This window comes from Salvelinus alpinus, chromosome 12 (assembly GCF_045679555.1).
Source record: "Salvelinus alpinus chromosome 12, SLU_Salpinus.1, whole genome shotgun sequence".
Taxonomy (NCBI): domain Eukaryota; kingdom Metazoa; phylum Chordata; class Actinopteri; order Salmoniformes; family Salmonidae; genus Salvelinus; species Salvelinus alpinus.
The window spans coordinates 37,428,510-37,453,445 of NC_092097.1; the positions used below are offsets into that span (position 1 = coordinate 37,428,510).

General features: G+C 41.4%; 1 protein-coding gene across 3 annotated transcripts in view; it reads left to right on the forward strand.

The window, feature by feature from the left end:
• The first annotated feature begins 78 nt into the window (after positions 1-78).
• The window catches only part of LOC139536044 (calcium/calmodulin-dependent protein kinase type 1-like), a 36,560-nt gene continuing 11,702 nt past the window's right edge, over positions 79-24,936 (forward strand). The window contains exons 1-7 of one of the 3 annotated variants that reach the window (XM_071336161.1): positions 79-631; positions 4,606-4,707; positions 5,702-5,831; positions 20,412-20,543; positions 23,231-23,305; positions 23,556-23,694; positions 24,502-24,628. In XM_071336161.1, the coding sequence (XP_071192262.1) occupies positions 5,740-5,831; positions 20,412-20,543; positions 23,231-23,305; positions 23,556-23,694; positions 24,502-24,628 (565 nt within the window). In that variant the 5' untranslated portion in view covers positions 79-631; positions 4,606-4,707; positions 5,702-5,739. Of the gene's footprint in view, positions 632-4,605; positions 4,708-5,701; positions 5,832-20,411; positions 20,544-21,359; positions 21,380-23,230; positions 23,306-23,555; positions 23,695-24,501; positions 24,629-24,936 lie in introns of those variants that run through there. The other 2 variants (XM_071336163.1, XM_071336164.1) reach the window with 2 other exon arrangements.

Here is a 24,936-nt window from a genome sequence, read left to right on the forward strand (position 1 = left end):
CAAAAATTCCTTTCCTAGAGCTGGGGCTAATTCCAAACCTACAACATTATCCTAACCACCTGAATGGTTTACATTTGATTTAATGTAATAGATAAACTACCCAGTCTGAGGCACTGAAGAACTAGACTAAGTTAATTTGGTTGCGTTGAGAATGTGCCTTGCAGCTAACATAGGTAGATGTCTGGATGGTAACTACCTCAATACAGATTCGATTGAATTGACATGCAATATTAGTTAATCATCCGAATCAACATTATTTTGTTTTAAAATTCTGAAATTAAATCTCACACGCAATTTCTATTGTATATATATTGTATGTAATGAAATTGCACCCCCTCATGAATAGCCAGCTCAAATAGCTTATAATAACATCATCATGAAGTCTAATGCGGTATGTTAGCTTTAGGCAATACAATCCATGTCAGGCGATAGAGTTAATTTAAGGTAGGTCCAGATAGTCGGTTACTTTTTATTCAATGATTTAGTACTGTTTCATTTCCTGAGCTCTGAAGCCAGTACCCTTCTTGGCGTCAGGCGAGTAGCCTGAACTGGTCTAGCGATGCGCACAGAGAGCCAAACCTGAAACCGCCCATTGAGAGGGAGAAGCGATTCTTGAGCTCCGTGCATTCAGGTAAGATTTTAATTGTATTTGGATGCATAAGAAAATGTAACCACCTTTCAGTTTTTTGGCCTCGGGTATATTATCGCAGTAGACTATTCTATAGCCTTCCTAATCCTATCCAACCGGAGCATCTTCGATTTTGCATAAACTATGTCTTCTTATACCGTAGCCGACAATTCATATCCAAGATGCTCTTATATGCTTGTAGACTAAACCCTTGAACGTTGAGAACATGCTTCGGCCTATGCACAGCGCACCCACACACTCCTTTCATTTTCATTTCAACAATCGCCTATTGATGTGCGCTATACTTGTACTTGGATAGATTAAAATATGTATGTATGATAATAGTGTAGATTACATTTTTTGCCAGTTCTGATTCATAATTTCACTGGTCAACCCGTCTGCTTTAGTACCGTTTTCGTTGACGTCCTAATCGTGCCAAGAAAGACCAGAATGTTTCTCACTAAATTAAAAGTATACATATTGTAATCCAATCCATTCCATATCAGAATAATTTTTTTCTTAATCTTGCTATTTTACATTTCAAGTGTTGTCATAGCCTGTTGGAATTTGAATAAAGCTACGAGAACTATGAGGCTATGGAACAAGATGTTGCATCTTTCCCATGCAATTGGTGATATTCTGCTATAGCCTATTCGGCCTCTGGCTGTCCTTACTACTTACTATTTATACATAGAGCAATAATGTCCAGGATTTCCACACATTTCCTTGTGACTATGGGTGCACTGTGTTATACACTGGGACTTGGCCAACAGGGTACTTACTAATGGTCATGATCAGTTCTTGACAGGTTGGCTTGAAATACACTTATTAGAGAGGTTGCGGTTGTACAACATATGTCAGGGTCCAGCTAAATCTCCCTTTCTCTGTAGTCCTAAACAAGTACACTATATATACAAAAGTATGTGGACACCCCTTCAAATGAGTGGATTTGGCTATTTCAGCCACACCAATTGCTGACAGGTGTATAAAATCGAGCACACAGCCATACAATCTCCATAGAGAAACATTGGCAGCAGAATGGCCTTACTGAAGAGCTCAGTGACTTTAGCTGTGGCACCTTCATAGGATGCCATCTTTCCAACAAGTCAGTTTGTCAAAGTTCTACCCTGCTAGAGCTGCCCCGGTCAACTGTACGTGCTGTTATTGTGAACTGTAAATGTCTAGGAATAACAATGGCTAAGCCGTGAAGTGGTAGGCCACACAAGCTCACAGAACGGGACCACTCACTGCTGAAGCGCGTAGCGCATGAAAACCGGCTGTCCTCGATTGCAACACTCACTACAGAGTTCCCAACTGCCTCTGGAAGCAACGTCAGCACAATGACTGTTTGTCGGGAGCTTCTTGAAATGGGTTTCCATTGCCAAGCATCCACACACAAGCCTAAGATCACCATGCGTAATGGCAAGCAATGGCTAGAGTGGTGTAAAGCTCGCCGCCATTGGACTCTGGAGCAGTGAAAACGCGTTCTCTGGAGTGATGAATCACACTTCACCATCTGGCAGTCCGATGGACGAATCTGGGTTTGGCTGATGCCAGGAGAACGCTACCGGCCGTAATGCATAGTGCCAACCCTAAAGTTGCGACTCCGGGATGCTGGCCTTCTAGGCAGAGTTGCAAAGAAAAGCCATATCTCAGACTGACCAATAAAAATAGAAGATTAAGATAGGGAAAAGAACACAGACACTGGACAGAGGAACTCTGCCTAGAAGGTCAGCATCCCGGAGTCGCCTCTTCACTGTTGATGTTGAGACTGGTGTTTTGCAGGTACTAATTAATGAAGCTGCAAGCTGAGGACTTGTGAGGCGTCTGTTTCTCAAACTAGACACTCTAATGTACTTGTCCTCTTGCTCAGTTGTGCACCGGGGCCTCCCTCTCCTCTTTCTATTCTGGTTAGAGCCAGTTTGCTCTGTTCTGTGAAGGGAGTAGTACACAGCATTGAACCAGATCTTCAGTTTCTTGGCAATTTCTCGCATGGAATAGCCTTCATTTCTCAGAACTAGAATAGACTGACGAGTTTCAGAAGAAAGTTCTTTGTTTCTGGCCATTTTGAGCCTGTAATCGAACCCACAAATGCTGATGCTCCAGATACTCAACTAGTCTAAAGAATGCCAGTTTTATTGCTTCTTTAATTAGGACAACAGTTTTCAGCGGTGCTAACATAATTGCAAAAGGTTTTTCTAATGATCAATTAGCCATTTAAAATTCTGAACTTAGATTAGCTAACACAACGTGCCATTGGAACATGGTTGCTGAAAGTGGACCTCTGTACGTCTATGTAGATATTCCATAAAAAAAGTGTGCTTTTCCAGCTATAAGAGTCATATACAACATTAACAATGTCTACACTGTATTTGTGATCAATATGATGTTATTTTAATAGACAAAAAAATGTGCTTTTCTTTCAAAAACAAGGACATTTCTAAGTGACCCCAAACTTTTGAATGGTAGTATATATATATATATATATATATATATATATATATATATACATGGACCCAGTCAAAAGTTTGGACACAACTACTCATTCAAGGGTTTCTTTATTTTTACTATTTTCTACATTGTATAATAATAGTGAAGACATCACATCTGTGGAATCATGTAGTAACCAAAAAACGATTAAACAAATCAAAATATATTTTATATTTGAGATTCCTCAAAGTAGCCACCATTTGCATTGATGACAGCTTTGCACACTTTGCATTCTCTCAACCAGCTTCACCTGGAATGCTTTTCCAACAGTCTTGAAGGAGTTCCCACATATACTGAGCACTTGTTTGCTGCTTTTCCTTCACTCTGTGGTCCAACTCATCCCAAACCATCTAATTTGGGTTGAGGTCGGGTGAGTGTGGAGGCCAGGTCATCTGATAAAGCACTCCATCACTCTCCTTCTTGGTCAAATAGCCCTTACACAGCCTGGAGGTGTGTCGGATCAATGTCCTGTTGAAAAAAAAATTATAGTCCCACTAAGTGCAAACCAGATGGGTTGGCGTATTGCTGCATAAACCCGCGAATTCAGACAAACAAAGAGGTGTAATGAGTTCACACTCAAAAATATGTCAATTTTTTTACTGGATCAGGGATATTGTACACAGCCGTTTCGGCTGTACGGCGTTCTTCAGTGTTTAGGTACAATAAAAAAAAAAATATAAAAAAAAAAGCATTTGTAAAGAACAACAGATGAGGAGCAGGTGCTTTTAATCAGGTTTTCCACTCATCTGCCAATCAGGGACGCGGCCCCTCTGGTCTACCTCTATACAAATTATTCACAAAAAAGATACCGAATTATAGGGTATGGGAGCGGGCACGAAGGGCAACTCACACATGAACGCCCCAGGTGTCCGCTCACCTAAATACGTCACATCAATTAATGAGATAGCCCACCACAATGGACATCAGGCAAAGTCGTTCATAAATATGTGGGGCCAACTCATGAACGATATGCAAAATCTGATATGGACAGTGTTCTTGTATAACAGTCTAAAGGTAGCTTATAGCAATGAGGTGACATCTAATTATTTGTTTAAACCGTATGGAGATACAGAATTAAATGTATATATCCACATAGCTATTACATTTTTAGAATACCGAGGCAAAGCAATTCATTAATATAATGATTTTGTTCTATAAAGTGTCTCGGAACTGGCGAGGTGATATCTTAACATCTAATTATGGATTTATATTCTCTAGACGTACTTTCAAGGCGGGGGATGTTTTTCCAATAAAAATCGTATTACAAGAACATTGTAACATACATAACTCCTTTAGTAGCACAAGTTATACATGACTTTATCTCATAGGTCCTAGAAGTCTGAGGGCATACAAAGTTACATGTCCTTATGGTGCTGCAAGAGGTACAAGATCTACAGGGGAAGCATCATTTTATGAATGCCTCTTTTCTCTCTCTGACCACATCTGATTTAACAAAAATGTTTGACAGATTTCTTGATCATTTATAGGTGAATAAAGGTGGACTCTGGAAAGCAGAATTTAAAGAGGAGTCTGATGATGTGCCAATGTTTATGACAATAGACTTGATGCAATAACAGCTATCATTGAAAGTGAGTATATAGTTTACAGAAAACTGTTTATTCTGTTTTTGTTTGGATTTATTAAGTAACTGGCTCCTGTTCAAGCTTTTAATTTGTTTTTGAGCTTTATCATGCCAGGTATCGGGGTATCCTCTCAAGTGAAAACGCTCAAGGAGAGAATTTGATTGTCTATCATATTCTTCTTCTGTATTACAGATGCGACGCAGTCTATGAAGTTGTATTACTGGTCTACCTCTTTTTAGGGGGAGAGGGGGATAAATATCAGCTATCAATATAGTATTTTTATCTGTAGGTTTTCTGTAAACTGTAGTACTTAGAGATTGTCTCTTCTTTGTAACAAGTACATCTAAGAAATGTATAGAGTTAATGGTATTTTCCATAGTGAAGGAAATTAATTGTATTCTAGAGTTAATGTAGTTAAGAAATTCATTTAATTTAATTTCGGAACCTGTCCAGCTCTGACTGTAGAGCCGAAACGTCTGTGTACACTACCCCTGATGCAGTAAAAAATTTAAAACGTTGAATAATGAAGTAAGCTTTATGCAACTTATTTTTGAGTGCGAACCCATTACACCTCTTTGTTTGTCTGTCTCCCTTCCTCCCTTCTCTTAGCCTTGTGGTAAATACAACCTTGAGTGGGGATCACTCTTTTCTCTGGTTATTTATTGATTGAAATGACCTCTGTGAGTTGTAATTAATTAAAATACGAAAGAGAGATGGCATTGGAAAGTGCTTTAAATCTCCCATGGTGATCCATACATCTGATTTCGCATTAAGCACACCATGGGCCCAATGGGGCTCTGGTCAAAACTAGTCCACTATATAGGGAATAGGGAGCCATTTGGGATGCAGCCCATGCCCAGTTAAGACCCTCCATGTCTCATTTAATGCATGAAGTGTGTGTGTGTGTGTGTGTGTGTTTTCCAGTGAGCAGGGTCTGCCTGCTAATAAATGTGGATGCTAAACTTTCTGCTTGACTGTCCACCACTTCATCTCTCCACAGTTCTCCCATGGCCGATTGGATTGACAGAATAGGTTAGGATGCCCCTTGGAGATCTAGAGGACAGGAATGGATGGAAAAAGAAGACGTCGGACATCAAAGAAAACTATGACTTCAAAGAAGTTCTGGGAACGTAAGTGTTCTGACACCACTGTTACAGTTATAGCTAAATACAGGAAGTCTCAATGTATTGCTTGGAGAGAGATGTGCAAGAAGAGGTATATCACGTTTAGCGTAACAGAGAGATTAGTGCTCTTGGACATTATTGTATTTATTTCTAGTGTCTCAGTGAGAGCAGAGCATAGAGCAGCCAGGCCAAATGGCACAGTAACAGCAGCGTGTGAGAGGAGAAAAGAGGGAAAATAAAAGAAGAAGACAAAGAAAAACAGGGTGAGAAGACATTTTATTTAACCAGGAAACACCCTTGAGGTTAGACTTTTCTTTTGCGAGGGTGACCGTGACCTGGATATCATCGAGAAAATAACACACATTTGGATATGATCATTGGTCCAAAATGTAACATCTTTGGCCTTTTTCTGTTGCAAGACATCAAGCTGCCATGGATACATTATGCTTTTACTTGGGTGTTCTGAGGAGCAGAACCATAGAGATCATATCATTCATTACGAATGATATGATCTCTATGAGAACTCCATTATGTCCTTGAGTAGTTAAGTATAGAATGTGTACTTAAAAATGTATCCTTGTTTGCTCTCCCACAGTGCGTGTGTGTGGGTATGTAGCTTAGCATGTCTCTGCTTGGGGTAGAATGCAATGCACATAGTGGGTAATATATGACGCTTCGTTCAGATCCCCCTTGGAAATAGTCATTATAAGGATGCCTGACTAATCTCTCCTGCTAAAGGCAAGAGGTCTAACTGCTAAACTCTGAATATAATAGGAATGGAGTTATAGGCTGGTTATAGGCAGTCTATCACATTCGACCTATACCCTTGTAGACCACATAGCCCATCTATCCTATTTATAAAGGACTGAAGACAGAAACAGATCATTTGAGTGTGGAAAACTGTCATCAAGGCAACTTTGAAGAATATCAAATCTAATATTTGTTTAACTCTTATTTGGTTACCACATGATTCCATATTTGTTAAATCATAGTTTTGATGTCTTCGCTATTATTCCACAATGTAGAAAATAGTAAAAAAAATTGTGGGTGTGTCGAAACTTTTGACTGGTACTGTATATAAATGAAATCAAATAGCCTAGTACACACACTTTTTAAATGTTCAAATCGAAAGGCTATTGCACAGAAAAATGTGGACAGTCGGGTGCATCACAAATTCAGAACCGCTGGACAGAAACATAATAAACTAAAGCACTGATCATTGGGAATGAGACCAAAATGACTGCGAAGGCTTGATCCATAAATTGAATTATTAAATAGGTAGCCTACAAAACTAAAACAATCCATATATTCAAATCAAAAGGCCTGGTTAACATGAGATTAATAACGCAGCCACATCCCAATGTAACAAGTGTTGAATTTCATGTTGTATAAATACACAAAATCTGAATAGTTTCCATGCTTGATATTAGTATACATTCCTTTTGTTGTTGTAAGTGCCCTTTTTAATGTTGCACGATTCCTTCTGTGTTCCCCCTCATAAACATCCTCTGCCCCTCTTACCTCTTCCCTGACTACTCTACCTATGTGGAAGAGAGGAGTAGGTGCATAAGGGCAGCACAACATTCCCTTTGTGGATGTTGTTTGTTTCTTTATCAGAGAATAAAAGATTAACACCAACCCTGATACTTTGGTCATATGTAAGCCGATCAAAACACAACGCAGAGACAGTCTACACCGGTGACACTGAGTCCCCTGTGCCGACACATTCAGAAATCAAAAGATGGTTTAGTATTAGGTTAAAAGCTCAGAAGAAGACCAAGAGAACAAGAAACACTTTTCAATGAGAACAAAAATCCACTCTGCGTAAAAACAAATTAATAAAGTCCTCTGTTTTTAAAGCTGTAGCCAACAAAGCAATACTTGTGATCATTTTAAGGAGAACAAAAACTACTTAGCCTACATTTGAAGACCACCACAGAAGCTTTGCTATTAAGTAGTCTAGTTTTGTTGTTTGGCTACTTGACAAGAACTAGGGCCTATCACTCGCAGCCCACCTCTTCCAATGTATTGTGGAAAAGTATGCATCGAATTCTAGATGAAGAGCTGAAATGAGTATAACATCCCGGCATTTAAACTATACTCCGTTTCTTTTTGAAAATTCACATACTATAAAACATTATATTTTTGCATAATTAGAACGTGACATGCACAATTGTGTTGATTACCACTATTTGTTGATTTTGGTAGTGCATCACGTGTCTAGTTGATCAGCTGTTGTCAAAGCCCAAATGAGTATGACATCCGGGCATTTAAAGTATACAACATTTTCGAAATGTTGCATACTATTAAACGTAATTTTTTCGCACACTCAAACGGCCTACTATTTAGGACACAGTATGGGTATTCTGAAACGGCCACTGTCTGATGCAGCCTCATTCATGTGTTTGTGATCAGACTACAGAGCAACACTCTTATTTAATTTTTCAACTGCATTGTTTTGTTCGTAAGTTAGCACATATTTCTCAGTTGACATTTTAATGGTCCAAACCTTGAAGCACACATGAAGCCTACGATCATCACATTATGTTTTGGTCAGTTCACACAAGCCTATGCACCCCAATGGACCAGAAAATCAATTTCCAAGCAGAAAGCTGAACACAGCCCTTGGCATTATGACTGATGGTTTGTATCTGGAGGGGACAGACTAGATTGAGTAGATGATGACGTGATGGTCAGGGATCGCCTCTCCACCTTTCCGCTCCCCCCCACTAAAGCACCATGCAATGACCATGCACTGGTGTTAACAGAGATATGGTGCTGTGTGTGGATGCTCACCTCTGTCAGGAATCACATATTATTAACAGATGTTTTCCTGGGACAGGAATGGCTGGAGCTGGAGATAAATGGCTCTACTGCAGGCAGCTCAAACAGGGTGACTTGATAGTGGCTTTGTCCTCTGGTCAAAAGTAGTACACTATATAGGGAATAGGGTGCTATTTGGGATGCAACCACTGTTGGTTGGATAATGAGGTGGTCCCTTACAGAATATCAGACCTGGTGTAGCCTGGACTCCAGTCATTCGCTGTGATGTCCTGTACTGTGAGACTAGAACTGGTGTAGCCAAGAGGAGTAAACTGAAGTAGTGAGTCAGAGTAAAGTCTGTGATATACAGTTACAGTATCACACCATATTTACCCCAATGTCACATCAATGTGAGAGAAGTAGAACATCACTGCTTCAATGCTAAACAGTGGCAAAATAACATGAGCTACGATCTTCGTCTGCATATTTCAACCTTTAGAGAACTCAATACAGTGGTGTGGCATCTGACAGAATATTAAGATATTATAAAAGTCTTATATAAGCAGGAGCCAGGAGGATAGCATCGCATTCTTCCTTTGAAAACCTCATAGCAATCTTCCCTCCCTGTTGTCATGGTTCACAGTGAGACATGGCAGAGAGCAGAATATAATCCCACTGTATGTGTTGACGGAAAGCTGCTTACGCTCCCAGACAGATTACTGAATACAGCTTTATCTAGGAATGCAGGGTAGGGAGTTAATAGATTTATTTGGAAATGTTGTATTAAGTTCTTCTGGTTAAATCCTGACATTCCTCATGTGTTTACTCAGTGGCGGCTTTAGGATGAACTGTTCTGTCGGTTCTTGTCCTGTCCTGTGTCCGGTCCAGTCCCGTTCTATCCTTGTGGACTTGTGGGGTTGACGGAACAATGACCTCCAAATATCATTTGTTTTATGGATCCAGATGTTATCATTTACAGTGAGCTCCAAAAGTATCTGGAACGGTGGGAAAGTGACAATTTTGCTGTTGTTTTAGCTCTGTACTCCAGCACTTTAGATTTTAAATAATACAATGACTTGTTGTACATAGTCCCGCCTGATCCGAATCAGAGATAGAGGACACACCCTCCCAATCATACAACCCTAGGTCATACAGGAAATGTTGCTAATTGAAAGTTTAAAAATGTATCCTTATAATAATGTGCGGACGCGATTAATATTGAATTCTTAATATTTAATAATAATATATATTTAATCGTTTAATATCTCTAATGCAGGTAATTGGACAATGGTCACTGAGCTCATTAGCAAAGATTCAATTGGCAATACACTTTTGAGGAGCATTTTTCAGAATGATATCCAAAATAATAGATTTGAAAAAGTTAAAGTTTTCTCAGTACAAATCCACTACATGACCAAACGTATGTAGACAGCTGCTCGTCGAACGGTCTCATTCCAAAATCATGGGCATTAATATGGAGGTGGTCCCCTCTTTGCTGCTATAACAGCCTCCTCTCTTCTGGGAAGGCTTTCCACTAGATGTTGGAACATTTCTGCAGGGACTTGCTTCTGTTCAGACACGAGCATTAGTGAGGTTGGGTACTGATATTGGGAGATTAGCCCTGGCTCGCAGTTGGCGTTCCAATTCATCCCAAGTAGTTCAATGGAGTTGAGGTCAGGACTCTGTGCAGGCCAGTAAAGTTCTTCCACACCGATCTCGACAAACCATTTCTGTAAGGACCTCGCTTTGTGCATGTGGGCATTGTCATGCTGGAACAGGAAAGGCCCTTCCCCAAACTGTTTGTATTTGTATTTATTATGGATCCCCATTAGCTGCTGCCAAAGCTGGGTCCAACCTTCCTTCTAACCTTCCTGGGGTCCAGCGAAATTAAGGCAGTTTATACAATTTTAAAAACATTACAATATATTCACAGATTTCACAACACTCTGTGTGCCCTCAGGCCCCTACTCCACCACTACTGCATATCTACAGTACTAATTCCAAGTGTGTGTGTGTGTGTGTGTGTGTGTGTGTGTGTGTGTGTGTGTGTGTGTGTGTGTGTGTGTGTGTGTGTGTGTGTGTGTGTGTGTGTGTGTGTGTGTGTGTGTGTGTGTGTGTGTGTGTGTGTGTGTGTGTGTGTGTGTGTGTGTGTGTGTGTGTGTGTGTGTGAATGCATGTGTCTGTGCCAATGTTTGTGTTGCTTCACAGTCCCCGCTGTTCCATAGGGTGTTTTTTATCTGTTTTTTTAATCTGATTTTGCTGCTTGCGTCAGTTACTTGGGGAAGGCTTTGCCACAAAGTTGGAAGCACAGAATCATCTAGAATGTAATTGTATGCTCTAGCATTAAGATTTCCCTTCACTCGAACTAAGGGGCCTAGCCCAAACCATGAAAAACAGTTGGATCTATGCATTGGGGCAGGTGCATTTTCCTGGCATCTGCCAAACCCATATTTGTCCGTTGGACTGCCAGATGATGAAGGGTGATTCATCACACCAGATAACGCGTTTCCACTGCTCCAGAGTCAAATGGCGGCGAGCTTTACACCACTCCAGGCAACGCTTGGTGCATGGTGATTTTAGGCTTGTATGCGGCTGCTCGGCCAATTATTGTGCTGACGGAACTCTTTAGTGAGTGTTGCAACGAGGACAGACAATTTTTACGCGCTTAAACACTTGGTGGTCCTGTTCTGTGAGCTTGTGTGGCCTACCACTTCGCGGCTGAGCCGTTGTTGCTCCTATACATTTTCACTTCACAATAACAGCACTTACAGTTGACCGGGGCAGCTCTAGCAGGGCAGAAGTGTGATGAACTGACTTGTCGCAAAGGTGGCATTGTTTCTAGAAATATGATGGCCATACATTGCTTTTGCAAAAAATACGTAGCTTTTTCATTGTAAGCACATTTACAGCCAGTTGCACTTCTTGATCTCATCTGATGAATCAATTTTTTGTCGAATGTGTTGCACTAATGTATTTTCTGTGACGAAAAACTATAGTTGCACATCCATGTTCACTATTTTGAGGCAAAAAACCACTTGACTTTCAATATGAAATGTGACCCCAGTTGGACTCACCTGTTCCCGCTTTCTTCTGTTGTGCTATTTACAAACAGGTCACTAGCTCAACTGTTCTGGGGAACTATGGTAAGCTTCATAATGTAAAATAATGTGACAGGTGAAATGAAGAATGCAGTCTGCTTTATCTCCTGACATATTGCACAAGTTGACTGCAGGTATTTACTTTAAAAGTAGCTACAAATATTAACATTCATTGAAAAACTTCAAATAAATATTTTCAACAGTATTGATGGTATTGAAAGACCCTTCGGTTGCTGTTTCCATATATCCCGGTATACTGTATACCGCCCAGGTCTACGGCGCTCCCTCACTTTTTTCAATTTGAGAATACACGGAGCTGCTAAAACTATTTCTGGAAAATGTATTCTGATAATTTCTAAATAAATGATATTTATTTACCACAAAAATTCAATGAAAACTAACCAAATAAGTTGGTTGAAAACAAACCAAATAAAATGGTGATTTCTTCCCTGTCTTCTCTCTGGCGTTGGCGAGAATGATGAAGAACTATAGGCTATGTGTGTGCACCGCGGAGGCCCGTCAGAGGTTTGACCACTTTTTTCCCGAACCAGAGTGGCCACGGCAAAGCCCAAGGAGCCTGACACTCTGGAAGTTGCTGTAGCCCTGCTTGGGATATTTATCCTACATTGGCTAATGGTTGAGACGCAGGGCCCGTTCTAGATTGGTATGTCAGGGCGGGCAATTGGAAATATGAATTGAGCCAAGTTGGAGGTAATAATGCATTTAGGTTATAGTTTATTGAGATGCATGAATACACCTCAAGCTTGATTTATGGCTTTTTTAAAACACATTTTCTGCAATTACTTTCCTGTAAGTAATGATTTATGTTCACTACTTGGTCAATTGATTTGATAGCATGTTAAATATATGCAAAAATTCTATGAGCTAACGGTTCACCCCTTTTGATTTTTTAAAATTCAGTAATAGGATATATTGTAAACATGTATTCAAGCTAATCAAATCAAAGTTTATTTAAGCTACTCAATACAATGTAATACCTACTCACAATAAAGCTCTTCTCATAAGCAGTGTAATATATTAAGCTATGTATATTTTTGTATTTACATTAGACTATAGCCTACAGATAGCTATACCACGTAGTTGTAGGCCTATTAAGCTAGGCCTACTGCAAACTATTGTTGTTTGTTCCTGAACTGGCCGACTGGCAGAACTATCCTTCATCTACCCTTCAGCACCACAAGTTGGTTCAATTTCTGCAACATCATTGTGAGATCCTGGAGCTGTCCTTTCAGTCTTGCAAGATCACATAATGATTAATTTGCATTTTACATAAGAGAACAGAATATAATACCATAGCATAGTAAGCCCGTAACATTACTGTTACACCAAAAATACCTCCTAATTTCGAATGACATTTTAGGATTTTTAGCTGAAGCTGAATAGTAAAAAGAATTCTCATGCGTCTTAACTCAACTGAGCTCCACTAGTCAGGATATACACAGAGTATACAAAACATTAGGAACACATTCTTAATATTGAGTGGCACCCCTTTTGCCCACAGAACAGCCTCAATTCGTCGGGGCATGGACTCTACAAGGTGTCGAAAGCGTTCCACAGGGATGCTGGCCCATGTTGACTCCAATGCTTCACACAGTTGTGTCAAGTTGGCTGGATGTCCTTTGGGTGGTGGACCATTCTTGATACACACCGTGAACTGTTGAGCGTGAAAAACCCAGCAGCGTTGCAGTTCTTGACACACTCAGACCGATGCACCTGGCACCTACTACCATACCCCGTTCAAAGGCACTTACATATTTTGTCTTGCTCATTCACCATCTGAATGGCAGACATACACAATCCATGTCTGAATTATTTCAAGGCTTAAAAATCCTTCTTTAAACTGTCTCCTCCCCTTCATCTACACTGATTGACGTGGATTAAACAAGTGACATCAATAAGTGATCATATATTTCACCTGGATTCACCTGGTCAGTCTATGTCATGGAAATAGCACTACAATACTCATTGTATGCTTTGATTGATCAAAATACAGGAAAAGCTACTAGTTAACACCATTGGCTATCATTCTTTCAGGGAACAGTAATTCAAGAAGCTCTAAATGCATATTCCCATACGATTGGCATGGAGATGCAGTTTGGACTTTTCACTGGTAAAACGTGAAAAATTATAATTCACGATTGACAGTGATGATGGCCTATTTTGAAATTAAGTAGCCTATGCCTAACTTGGTGTTTGAGGGTATTCAAAATGTAAAGTGTTCTTTAGACAATAGGTGTGGGCATAGGCAGATGTTGTAATTGGAGGATGCATTTTATGCATATTCAAAAATGATAGGTTATTCAATTGGCTACATCTATCGGTACAAACTTTGATTGAGGAAATTATAATTTACAATTTTTTTTGCGCTCCCTCACCTAAAAAACTATGCGTGCGTCCATCCGTCCGTGCGTGTGTGCTCATTTGTGCGTGCGTGTGTTTTTTGCTAGATACCAACCAGACTGTTATGTGGGTTCACTGGGTTGTTCTTTTTTTGTTCCATTCCTTCTATAAAATCTAATAATAGCATCAAACTCTTTCTGCACCTGTGCGTGCGTGTGCACGTGTGCGTGTGCACGTGCGTAAGGAACAAGGGGAATGAGTCACTCCAGAGAGCATAAACAGAAACCAAACAGCCCAATACATCCAAACTGTCATGGGGCGATGCAGGAGGAGAAGGAAACAACACCAGGGAGGGAGGGAGGGAGGGAGGGAGGGAGGGAGATACAGTTAGATAGATAGATACAGTTAGATACAGTTAGATAGATAGATAGATAGATAGATAGATAGATAGATAGATAGATAGATAGATAGATAGATAGATAGATAGATAGATAGAGTTAGGGAGGTAGATACAGTTAGATAGATATATACAGTTCTTTAAACTGTCTCCTCCCCTTCATCTACACTGATTGACGTGGATTAAACAAGTGACATCAATAAGTGATCATATATTTCACCTGGATTCACCTGGTCAGTCTATGTCATGAAAATAGCACTACAATACTCATTGTATGCTTTGATTGATCAAAATACAGACTTTGATTGAGGAAATTATAATTTACAATTTTTTTATATAGTATAGTATTATATATATTTATATATTTATATTATATTATATTATATATATTTATATATATATATATATTTATATAGTATAGTATTGGCTATACTAAAACTCTTTAACATCGTCCTTAGCTCTGGCATCTTCCCCAATATTTGGAACCAAGGACTGATCACCCCAATCCACAAAAGTGGAGACAAATTTGACCCCAATAACTACCGTGGAATATGCGTCAACAGTAACCTTGGGAAAATCCTCTGCATTATCATTAACAGCAGACTCGTACATTTCCTCAATGAAAACAATGTACTGAGCAAATGTCAAATTGGCTTTTTACCAAATTACCGTACAACAGACCATGTATTCACCCTACACACCCTAATTGACAACCAAACAAACCAAAACAAAGGCAAAGTCTTCTCATGCTTTGTTGATTTCAAAAAAGCCTTCGACTCAATTTGGCATGAGGGTCTGCTATACAAATAGATGGAAAGTGGTGTTGGGGGTAAAACATACGACATTATAAAATCCATGTACACAAACAACAAGTGTGCGGTTAAAATTGGCAAAAAACACACACATTTCTTCACACAGGGTCGTGGGGTGAGACAGGGATGCAGCTTAAGCTCCACCCTCTTCAACATATATATCAACGAATTGGCGCGGGCACTAGAACAGTCTGCACCACCCGTTCTCACCCTACTAGAATCCGAAGTCAAATGTCTACTGTTTGCTGATGATCTGGTGCTTCTGTCACCAACCAAGGAGGGCCTACAGCAGCACCTAGATCTTCTGCACAGATTCTGTCAGACCTGGGCCCTGACACTAAATCTCAGTAAGACCAAAATAATGGTGTTCCAAAAAAGGTCCAGTCACCAGGACCACAAATTCCATCTAGACACCGTTGCTCTAGAGCACACAAAAAACTATACATACCTCGGCCTAAACATCAGCACCACAGGTAACTTCCACAAAGCTGTGAACGATCTGAGAGACAAGGCAAGAAGGGCCTTCTATGCCATCAAAAGGAACATAAATTTCAACATACCAATTAGGATCTGGCTAAAAATACTTGAATCAGTCATAGAGCCCATTGCCCTTTATGGTTGTGAGGTCTGGGGTCCGCTCACCAACCAAGATTTCACAAAATGGGACAAAATGGGACAAACACCAAATTGAGACTGCATGCAGAATTCTGCAAAAATATCCTCCGTGTACAACGTAGAACACCAAATAATGCATGCAGAGCAGAATTAGGCCGATACCCACTAATTATCAAAATCCAGAAAAGAGCCGTTAAATTCTACAACCACCTAAAAGGAAGCGATTCCCAAACCTTCCATAACAAAGCCATCACCTACAGAGAGATGAACCTGGAGAAGAGTCCCCTAAGCAAGCTGGTCCTAGGGCTCTGTTCACAAACACAAACACACCCCACAGAGCCCCAGGACAACAGCACAATTAGACCCAACCAAATCATGAGAAAACAAAAGATAATTACTTGACACATTGGAAAGAATTAACAAAAAAACAGAGCAAACTAGAATGCTATTTGGCCCTAAACAGAGAGTACACAGTGGCAGAATACCTGACCACTGTGACTGACCCAAACTTAAGGAAAGCTTTGACTATGTACAGACTCAGTGAGCATAGCCTTGCTATTGAGAAAGGCCGCCGTAGGCAGACATGGCTCTCAAGAGAAGACAGGCTATGTGCACACTGCCCACAAAATGAGGTGGAAACTGAGCTGCACTTCCTAACCTCCTGCCCAATGTATGACCATATTAGAGAGACATATTTCCCTCAGATTACACAGATCCACAAAGAATTTGAAAACAAATCCAATTTTGATAAACTCCCATATCTACTGGGAGAAATTCCACAGTGTGCCATCACAGCAGCAAGATTTGTGACCTGTTGCCACAAGAAAAGGGCAACCAGTGAAGAACAAACACCATTGTAAATACAACCCATATTTATGCTTATTTATTTGAACTTGTGTGCTTTAACCATTTGTACATTGTTACAACACTGTATATATATAATATAACATTTGTAATGTCTTTATTGTTTTGAAACTTCTGTATGTGTAATGTTTACTGTTAATTTGTATTGTTTATTTCACTTTTGTATAATATCTACCTCACTTGCTTTGGCAATGTTAACACATGTTTCCCATGCCAATAAAGCCCCTTGAATTGAATAGATACAGTTAGGGAGGTAGATATATAGATAGATAGATAGATAGATAGATAGATAGATAGATAGATAGATAGATAGATAGATAGATAGATAGATAGATAGATAGATACAGTTAGATAGATAGATACAGTTAGATAGATAGATACAGTTAGATAGATAGATAGATACAGTTAGATAGATAGATACAGTTAGATAGATAGATAGATAGATAGATAGATAGATAGATAGATAGATAGATAGATAGATAGATAGATAGATAGATAGATAGATAGATAGATAGATAGATAGATAGATAGATAGATAGATAGATGGGTGGGATGGGAGCACAATTAGACCCAACCAAATCATGAGAAAACAAAAAGATAATTACTTGACACATTGGAAAGAATTAACAAAAAAAACAGAGCAAACTAGAATGCTATTTGGCCCTAAACAGAGAGTACACAGTGGCAGAATACCTGACCACTGTGACTGACCCAAACTTAAGGAAAGCTTTGACTATGTACAGACTCAGTGAGCATAGCCTTGCTATTGAGAAAGGCCGCCGTAGGCAGACATGGCTCTCAAGAGAAGACAGGCTATGTGCACACTGCCCACAAAATGAGGTGGAAACTGAGCTGCACTTCCTAACCTCCTGCCCAATGTATGACCATATTAGAGAGACATATTTCCCTCAGATTACACAGATCCACAAAGAATTCGAAAACAAATCCAATTTTGATAAACTCCCATATCTACTGGGTGAAATTCCACAGTGTGCCATCACAGCAGCAAGATTTGTGACCTGTTGCCACAAGAAAAGGGCAACCAGTGAAGAACAAACACCACTGTAAATACAACCCATATTTATGTTTATTTATTTTAACTTGTGTGCTTTAACCATTTGTACATTGTTACAACACTGCATATATATAATATGACATTTGTAATGTCTTTATTGTTTTGAAACTTCTGTATGTGTAATGTTTACTGTTCATTTTTATTGTTTATTTGACTTTTGTATATTACCTACCTCACTTGCTTTGGCAATGTTAACACATGTTTCCCATGCCAATAAAGCCCCTTGAATTGAATTGAATTGAATAGATAGATAGATAGATAGATAGATAGATAGATAGATAGATAGATAGATAGATAGATAGATAGATAGATAGATAGATACAGTTAGGGAGGTAGATAGGTACAGTTAGATAGATAGATAGATACAGTTAGATAGATAGATAGATACAGTTAGATAGATAGATATAGATAGATAGATAGATAGATACAGTTAGATAGATAGATAGATAGATAGATAGATACAGTTAGGGAGGTAGATAGGTACAGTAAGATAGGTAGGTAGATAGAGATATACATCTTCATTGTCTCTTACTGCATCTGTCTCTGATTGCACGGTGGCTGTGTGTGTTACTGTGTGTGTGGCTATGTGTGTATTTCAGAGTGGTCTATTGAATAATTCACAATGGTGACATTGCTGTAGTGCCTCTAAAGTGTTTTTCCATGTGAACTTGGAGAGTGACATTGAGGGTGGGGGGGCAACAAAAAACACAAGTTATCCTGAATAGTGGTGAGCGAGAGAGTGGTGAGAGAGAGAGTGGTGAGAGAGAGAGAGTGGTGAGAGAGAGAGAGTGGTGAGTGAGAGAGTGGTGAGCGAGAGAGTGGTGAGCGAGAGAGTGATGAGAGAGAGAGTGGTGAGAGAGAGAGAGTGGTGAGCGAGAGAGTGGTGAGCGAGAGAGTGGTGAGCGAGAGAGTGGTGAGAGAGAGAGTGGTGAGAGAGAGTGGTGAGCGAGAGAGTGGTGAGCGAGAGAGTGGTGAGCGAGAGAGTGATGAGAGAGAGAGTGGTGAGAGAGAGAGAGAGTGGTGAGAGAGAGAGAGTGGTGAGAGAGAGAGTGGTGAGAGAGAGAGTGGTGAGCGAGAGAGTGGTGAGAGAGAGAGTGGTGAGAGAGAGAGTGGTGAGAGAGAGAGAGAGTGGTGAGCGAGAGAGTGGTGAGCGAGAGAGTGATGAGAGAGAGAGTGGTGAGAGAGAGAGAGAGTGGTGAGAGAGTGGGAGTGGTGAGAGAGAGAGTGGTGAGAGAGAGAGAGTGGTGAGCGAGAGAGTGGTGAGCGAGAGAGAGTGGTGAGAGAGTGGTGAGAGAGAGAGAGTGGTGAGCGAGAGAGTGGTGAGCGAGAGAGTGGTGAGAGAGAGAGAGTGGTGAGAGAGAGAGTGGCTCGTAGTAATAAAAAAGGAAATGCTTTATCATCTCAATAAAAGATAGATGGAGTGCAGTTTTTGTGGGAGTCAGACAGGGTTCGGATGGCTGATGTGGATGGATTGTTATGATGGCTGGTGATGGTGAGTGAGAAAACCTAGTCATGTTTTTGTTTGTACAGCCTCTTCTCAGGCCCCAAGGGACCCGGCTGCCATGACACACACGGCTGTGAGAGGCTGCTGGCCTGGGACGTACCGTGCAGTGCTTCTGGGGTTGGATGAGGGGACGGACGGCATGTGATGTTCTTGTTATAATAACTCGCCCTCCGTAGGGAAACCCTCCATGGGTGGAGAGACAACCTGTGGTGCTGCTGGGAAGGTTGGGGTAGGGTGGGGTGGGAGGGATTGGGTGGGATGGGAGACGCAGGATGTGCCTGGTTAGAGACTGGCCGTGGGGACACATTCCCTGGGTAGAGAGGTGCTGCCTGCTGGGCTACTGGGATCACTTAGAGACAGACACAATGTGCCTGGTTATAGCTGGCATGGGGATCCCCTCTCTCGGTGGAGAGAGCCTACGGTGCTGGGAGGTATCATGGGAGGATAGGATGAGAGACCGGCAGGATGTGCTTGGTTAGACCATGGGGATCCCCTCCCTAGGTGGAGAGACACTGTGGTCCTGGGAGGGAAGGGAATTGTGCACACTGGACAGAATGTGCCTGCTAATAGTGACTGGCCATGGGGAATGGGTTAGGGTTGGACAGGTTGTGCCTGGTTAGGCCAGGGGGATCCAGGGGGATACCCTGCCTTGGTGTGTGTTCTCGAGGGGGAAGGCTCTGTCTGTACCCTCACTCGCCCCACCATGAGTCATGCAGCTCACGTGCAAACACTGTCTGAGCAAAGTGAGCCACACAAACACACACAACACACACATCACACACACAGGGTGGGCACTCGCCTTATTTCCCAGGACCTCCACCTATTCATTTGATCCCGAACATTTCCTCTTATTTAAATGTCTCTGTCGTTTTAGTGACCCACCTCAGAGACAGGCTATATTGACTTGGGGTCTTGGGACCAAGACTAACTGCCTCACTTTTTCATTGGTGGCATACGTTCAGCAACCACCCTTTAATACAGTTTACTGCATATGATTTGTTAATGTACAGCATTTGAATTGGTCTTTGCAGTTAGTAAGTGTAACTGTACGTGTGTGTGTGTCATGTTTTTGAAAATGTGTGTTTCCTTTGCTGCAGGGGGGCGTTCTCGGAGGTGGTGCTAGCGGAGGAAAAGGGGACCCAGAGGCTGGTAGCCATCAAGTGCATCCCAAAGAAGGCTCTGGAGGGCAAGGAGAACAACATTGAGAATGAGATCGCTGTGCTGCACAGGTCAGTAACATAGAGAATGAGATCACTGTGATGCACAGGTCAGTAACATAGAGAATGAGATCACTGTGCTGCACAGGTCAGTAACATAGAGAATGAGATCACTGTGCTGCACAGGTCAGTAACATAGAGAATGAGATCACTGTGCTGCACAGGTCAGTAACATAGAGAATGAGATCGCTGTGCTGCACAGGTCAGTAACATAGAGAATGAGATCACTGTGCTGCACAGGTCAGTAACATAGAGAATGAGATCACTGTGCTGCGCAGGTCAGTAACATAGAGAATGAGATCACTGTGCTGCACAGGTCAGTAACATAGAGAATGAGATCACTGTGCTGCACAGGTCAGTAACATAGAAAATGAGATCACTGTGCTGCACAGGTCAGTAACATAGAGAATGAGCTCGCCGTGATGCACAGGTCAGTAACATAGAGAATGAGCTCGCCGTGATGCACAGGTCAGTAACATAGAGAATGAGATCACTGTGCTGCACAGGTCAGTAACATAGAGAATGAGATCACTGTGCTGCACAGGTCAGTAACATAGAAAATGAGATCACTGTGCTGCACAGGTCAGTAACATAGAAAATGAGATCACTGTGCTGCACAGGTCAGTAACATAGAGAATGAGCTCGCCGTGATGCACAGGTCAGTAACATAGAGAATAAGATCACTGTGCTGCACAGGTCAGTAACATAGAGAATGAGATCACTGTGCTGCACAGGTCAGTAACATAGAGAATGAGCTCGCCGTGATGCACAGGTCAGTAACATAGAGAATAAGATCACTGTGCTGCACAGGTCAGTAACATCGAGAATGAGATCGCTGTGCTGCACAGGTCAGTAACGTAGAGAATGTGATCGCTGTGCTGCACAGATCAAGACAACACAATGCAGCGCACTGCACCACACCACCACATAACACAATATCCTTAATAATACCAGGTTGTTCCCCCATCATCAGTCATTGAAATGACTTAATAGTCCTTGTGGTCAGGAACGAGGCTGAGGGATCATAACACACAGGGTCTATCAATGTAAAGGACTGAAAGCATGGTATTGATTGGCTCATCGTGGTAATGTACAGCAGAGCCAGCTTGATGTAAAGCAGTAGTATGTGGTTATAGTATATGCGATTTTAGTATATGGAGGTCAATGGAGAAAGGGGACTGGCTGGATTCATGTTATGGTATGGTATGGTGTTTTATGGTATAGTATGGTATGGTATAGCATGGTATGGTGTATTATGGTATAGCATGGTATGGTGTCATATGGTATAGCATGGTATGGTGTATTATGGTATAGCATGGTATGGTGTATTATGGTATAGCATGGTATGGTGTATTATGGTATAGCATGGTATGGTGTATTATGGTATGGTATCTATGTGTCAGTAGAAACAGTGGGTTGTTCACCAGAAATGTCAGGAGTAAAGAAGATAGCTCTATTTTTAGTGTCCTTGTTGCCAGGGTAACATCACACAGAAGTGGAGGGAGATTGTGTGTGTGGAGTTCCTTTCAGCAGTGTGATGAAGGAAGAGAAAGAGGAGAGAGAGCAAGAGAGAAGGCGAAAGAGAGAGAGACAGCAGGAGAGAGAGGGGTTTGTGATGAGGGAGGAGTAAACAGAGCGTGATACAAAGAAATACTCATAGACAGACACTGACTCGGATCCCAACACACGTATACTTTCTCCTTCCTCCTCTCTCCTTTCTAGCAAGAACACACAGTGTCACATATCACCTACATAACTGCTTATAACAACAGAGCAATGTCCTGCTTCAGCCTCGATTGTCTCTTTCTTGGCTTGTGTATTACCAGTGCTGTTTTTGCCAGTGTATTTCCCTCAGTCACTGTAGAACTCCCTCTAACTGGCTAGTTTCTCTCTCATCAGTGGTGCAGAATGAAGACATGGACACTGGTGTTCAACCAATGTCAGCAGATGGCCCCATATTCTGGCTAGAGATTATGAAACACTCATCTATGTCAGACCAGTGTTTGATGTTGTGAGAAAACAACTGGCCCTACGATATGACTAGTTCTGTATTGATTGGATCCCGTATAGAGCTCTTTCATTGAGCATTACCCTAATGTTTTTGTTTGTGGCGTTCCTACACACTCTTACACACAGCAATGGTGCCACCTGGCGATCATATGACAGTATTGCGAGTGAGACACCGTGGGGCATAGCACTGTTGGAAAACATTGGGCATAGCACTGCTGGAAAACATTGGGCATAGCACTGTTGGAAAACATTGGGCATAGCACTGCTGGAAAACATTGGGCATAGCACTGTTGGAAAACATTGGGCATAGCACTGTTGGAAAACATTGGGCATAGCACTGTTGGAAAACATTGGGCATAGCACTGTTGGAAAACATTGGGCATAGCACTGCTGGAAAACATTGGGCATAGCACTGCTGGAAAACATTGGGCATAGCACTGCTGGAAAACATTGGGCATAGCACTGTTGGAAAACATTGGGGATAGCACTGTTGGAAAACATTGGGCATAGCACTGTTGGAAAACATTGGGCATAGCACTGTTGGAAAACATTGGGGATAGCACTGCTGGAAAACATTGGGCATAGCACTGCTGCATTAGCAGTAGGTTCTTGTTCATGTTGTCAGGGCTGGAATTGTACTCATAACAATATCCCTGTATATCTGTCTTACTCACTTTTTGTCTTTTCAGAATCAAGCACACCAACATTGTTTCACTGGAGGACATCTTTGAGAGTACATCCCACCTGTATCTGGTCATGCAGCTGTGAGTCTCCTCTTTCTTCTCTCTCTTTCTCTCTCTTTCTTTCTTTCTTTCTTTCTTTCTTTCTTTCTTTCTTTCTTTCTTTCTCTCTGGTAATGTTGCATTAAACATGTTTCTTATTCAGTGTTCTGTTAGGAATACTGTAGGTCATAAATCGGGGACAGATTGGGGGATTGGTTTGGAGTATGAGTTCAATACATGTGGGTGTGTGTAAAGCCTCTCCCTTTAATGTTTCTCTTTGTGTCTCAATCAGGGTGTCTGGAGGGGAGCTGTTTGACCGCATCGTAGAGAAGGGTTTCTACACAGAGAGAGACGCCAGCCAACTCATCCACCAGATCCTGGACGCTGTCAAATACCTCCATGACTTGGGCATCGTACACAGGGACCTAAAGGTACACACACACACACACACACACACACACACACACACACACACACACACACACACACACACACACACACACACACACACACACACACACACACACACACACACTCACACTCACACTCACACACATTTACACATGCACGCATGCGCACAAATACATACGCACATCTCCATGACATGAGCATCCTACACAAGGGACCTGAAATTAGGGCTCAGAAGAGGGGAGAGGGCTGATCTGTTTGCTTACTCCTTGGAGAGTCAGTATGTTAGAACTTGTACACTACTCTTGTGCAATGGTAATGGATCCTGTAGAAATAGATACAGAGATGCATTAGATGCTGTCCATTAGATTAGTACTCAAACAAAATAACCACTCCCGTTACGCGTTGTCTTGCATTGCCACACATCCATGTCTCATGTTCACCAACGTGAGAAATCTGGAAATCGAGGTTAATTTACATCCCAGGCTGTATGGAGGTACCAATGTGCTGCCTCAACAGCTTGTCTTGCCAATTCTTTCTTACCAGAATCGTTAAGGTTTCTGTGAGAAAAGCTTCACGTAAACCAAGTTGTATAAATTTTTTCCCTCCTCTCTTTCTCCCATCTTTTCTCTTTCTCCCCTCCTCTTTTTCTGCCTCTCTCCTTCTTTTTTTTGTTCTCTCTCTTTTTCCCCTTTTCTCTCTCTCCCTCTCTCTCTCACTCTTTCTTTGTCTCTATCTTTTTCTTTCACTTTTTTTCTGTCTCTCTCTCTCTCTCTCTTTTTCTCTCTCTCTCTCTCTCTTTCTCTCTTTCTCTCTCTGCCTCTCGGTAGCCAGAGAATCTGTTGTATTACAGTATGGACGAGGACTCTAAGATAATGATCAGTGACTTTGGCCTGTCTAAGATCGAGGACACGGGCAGTGTCATGTCTACAGCCTGTGGGACCCCAGGATACGTGGGTAAGGTGTGTGTGTGTCCGTGGGTGTGTGTGCGGGATCTCTCTCACTACCCCCTCACTCTCTCCCTGATCCACTTACAACCTCCTCTGAAGCATGCTATTATATTGGAGTGCTATTGTGTCATCTGTTAGTGCTTGAAAAGCACACACTCTCAATTCAATTCAAAGGGGAAACATGTTAACATTGCCAAAGCAAGTGAAATCTCTATTTCTCTCTTTCTCTATCTCCCTTTCTTTCTTTCTCGCTCTCTCTCTCCCTTTCTCTCTCCCCCTCTCTATCTCTCTCTCTGTTTGATGTTGCCCACTCGA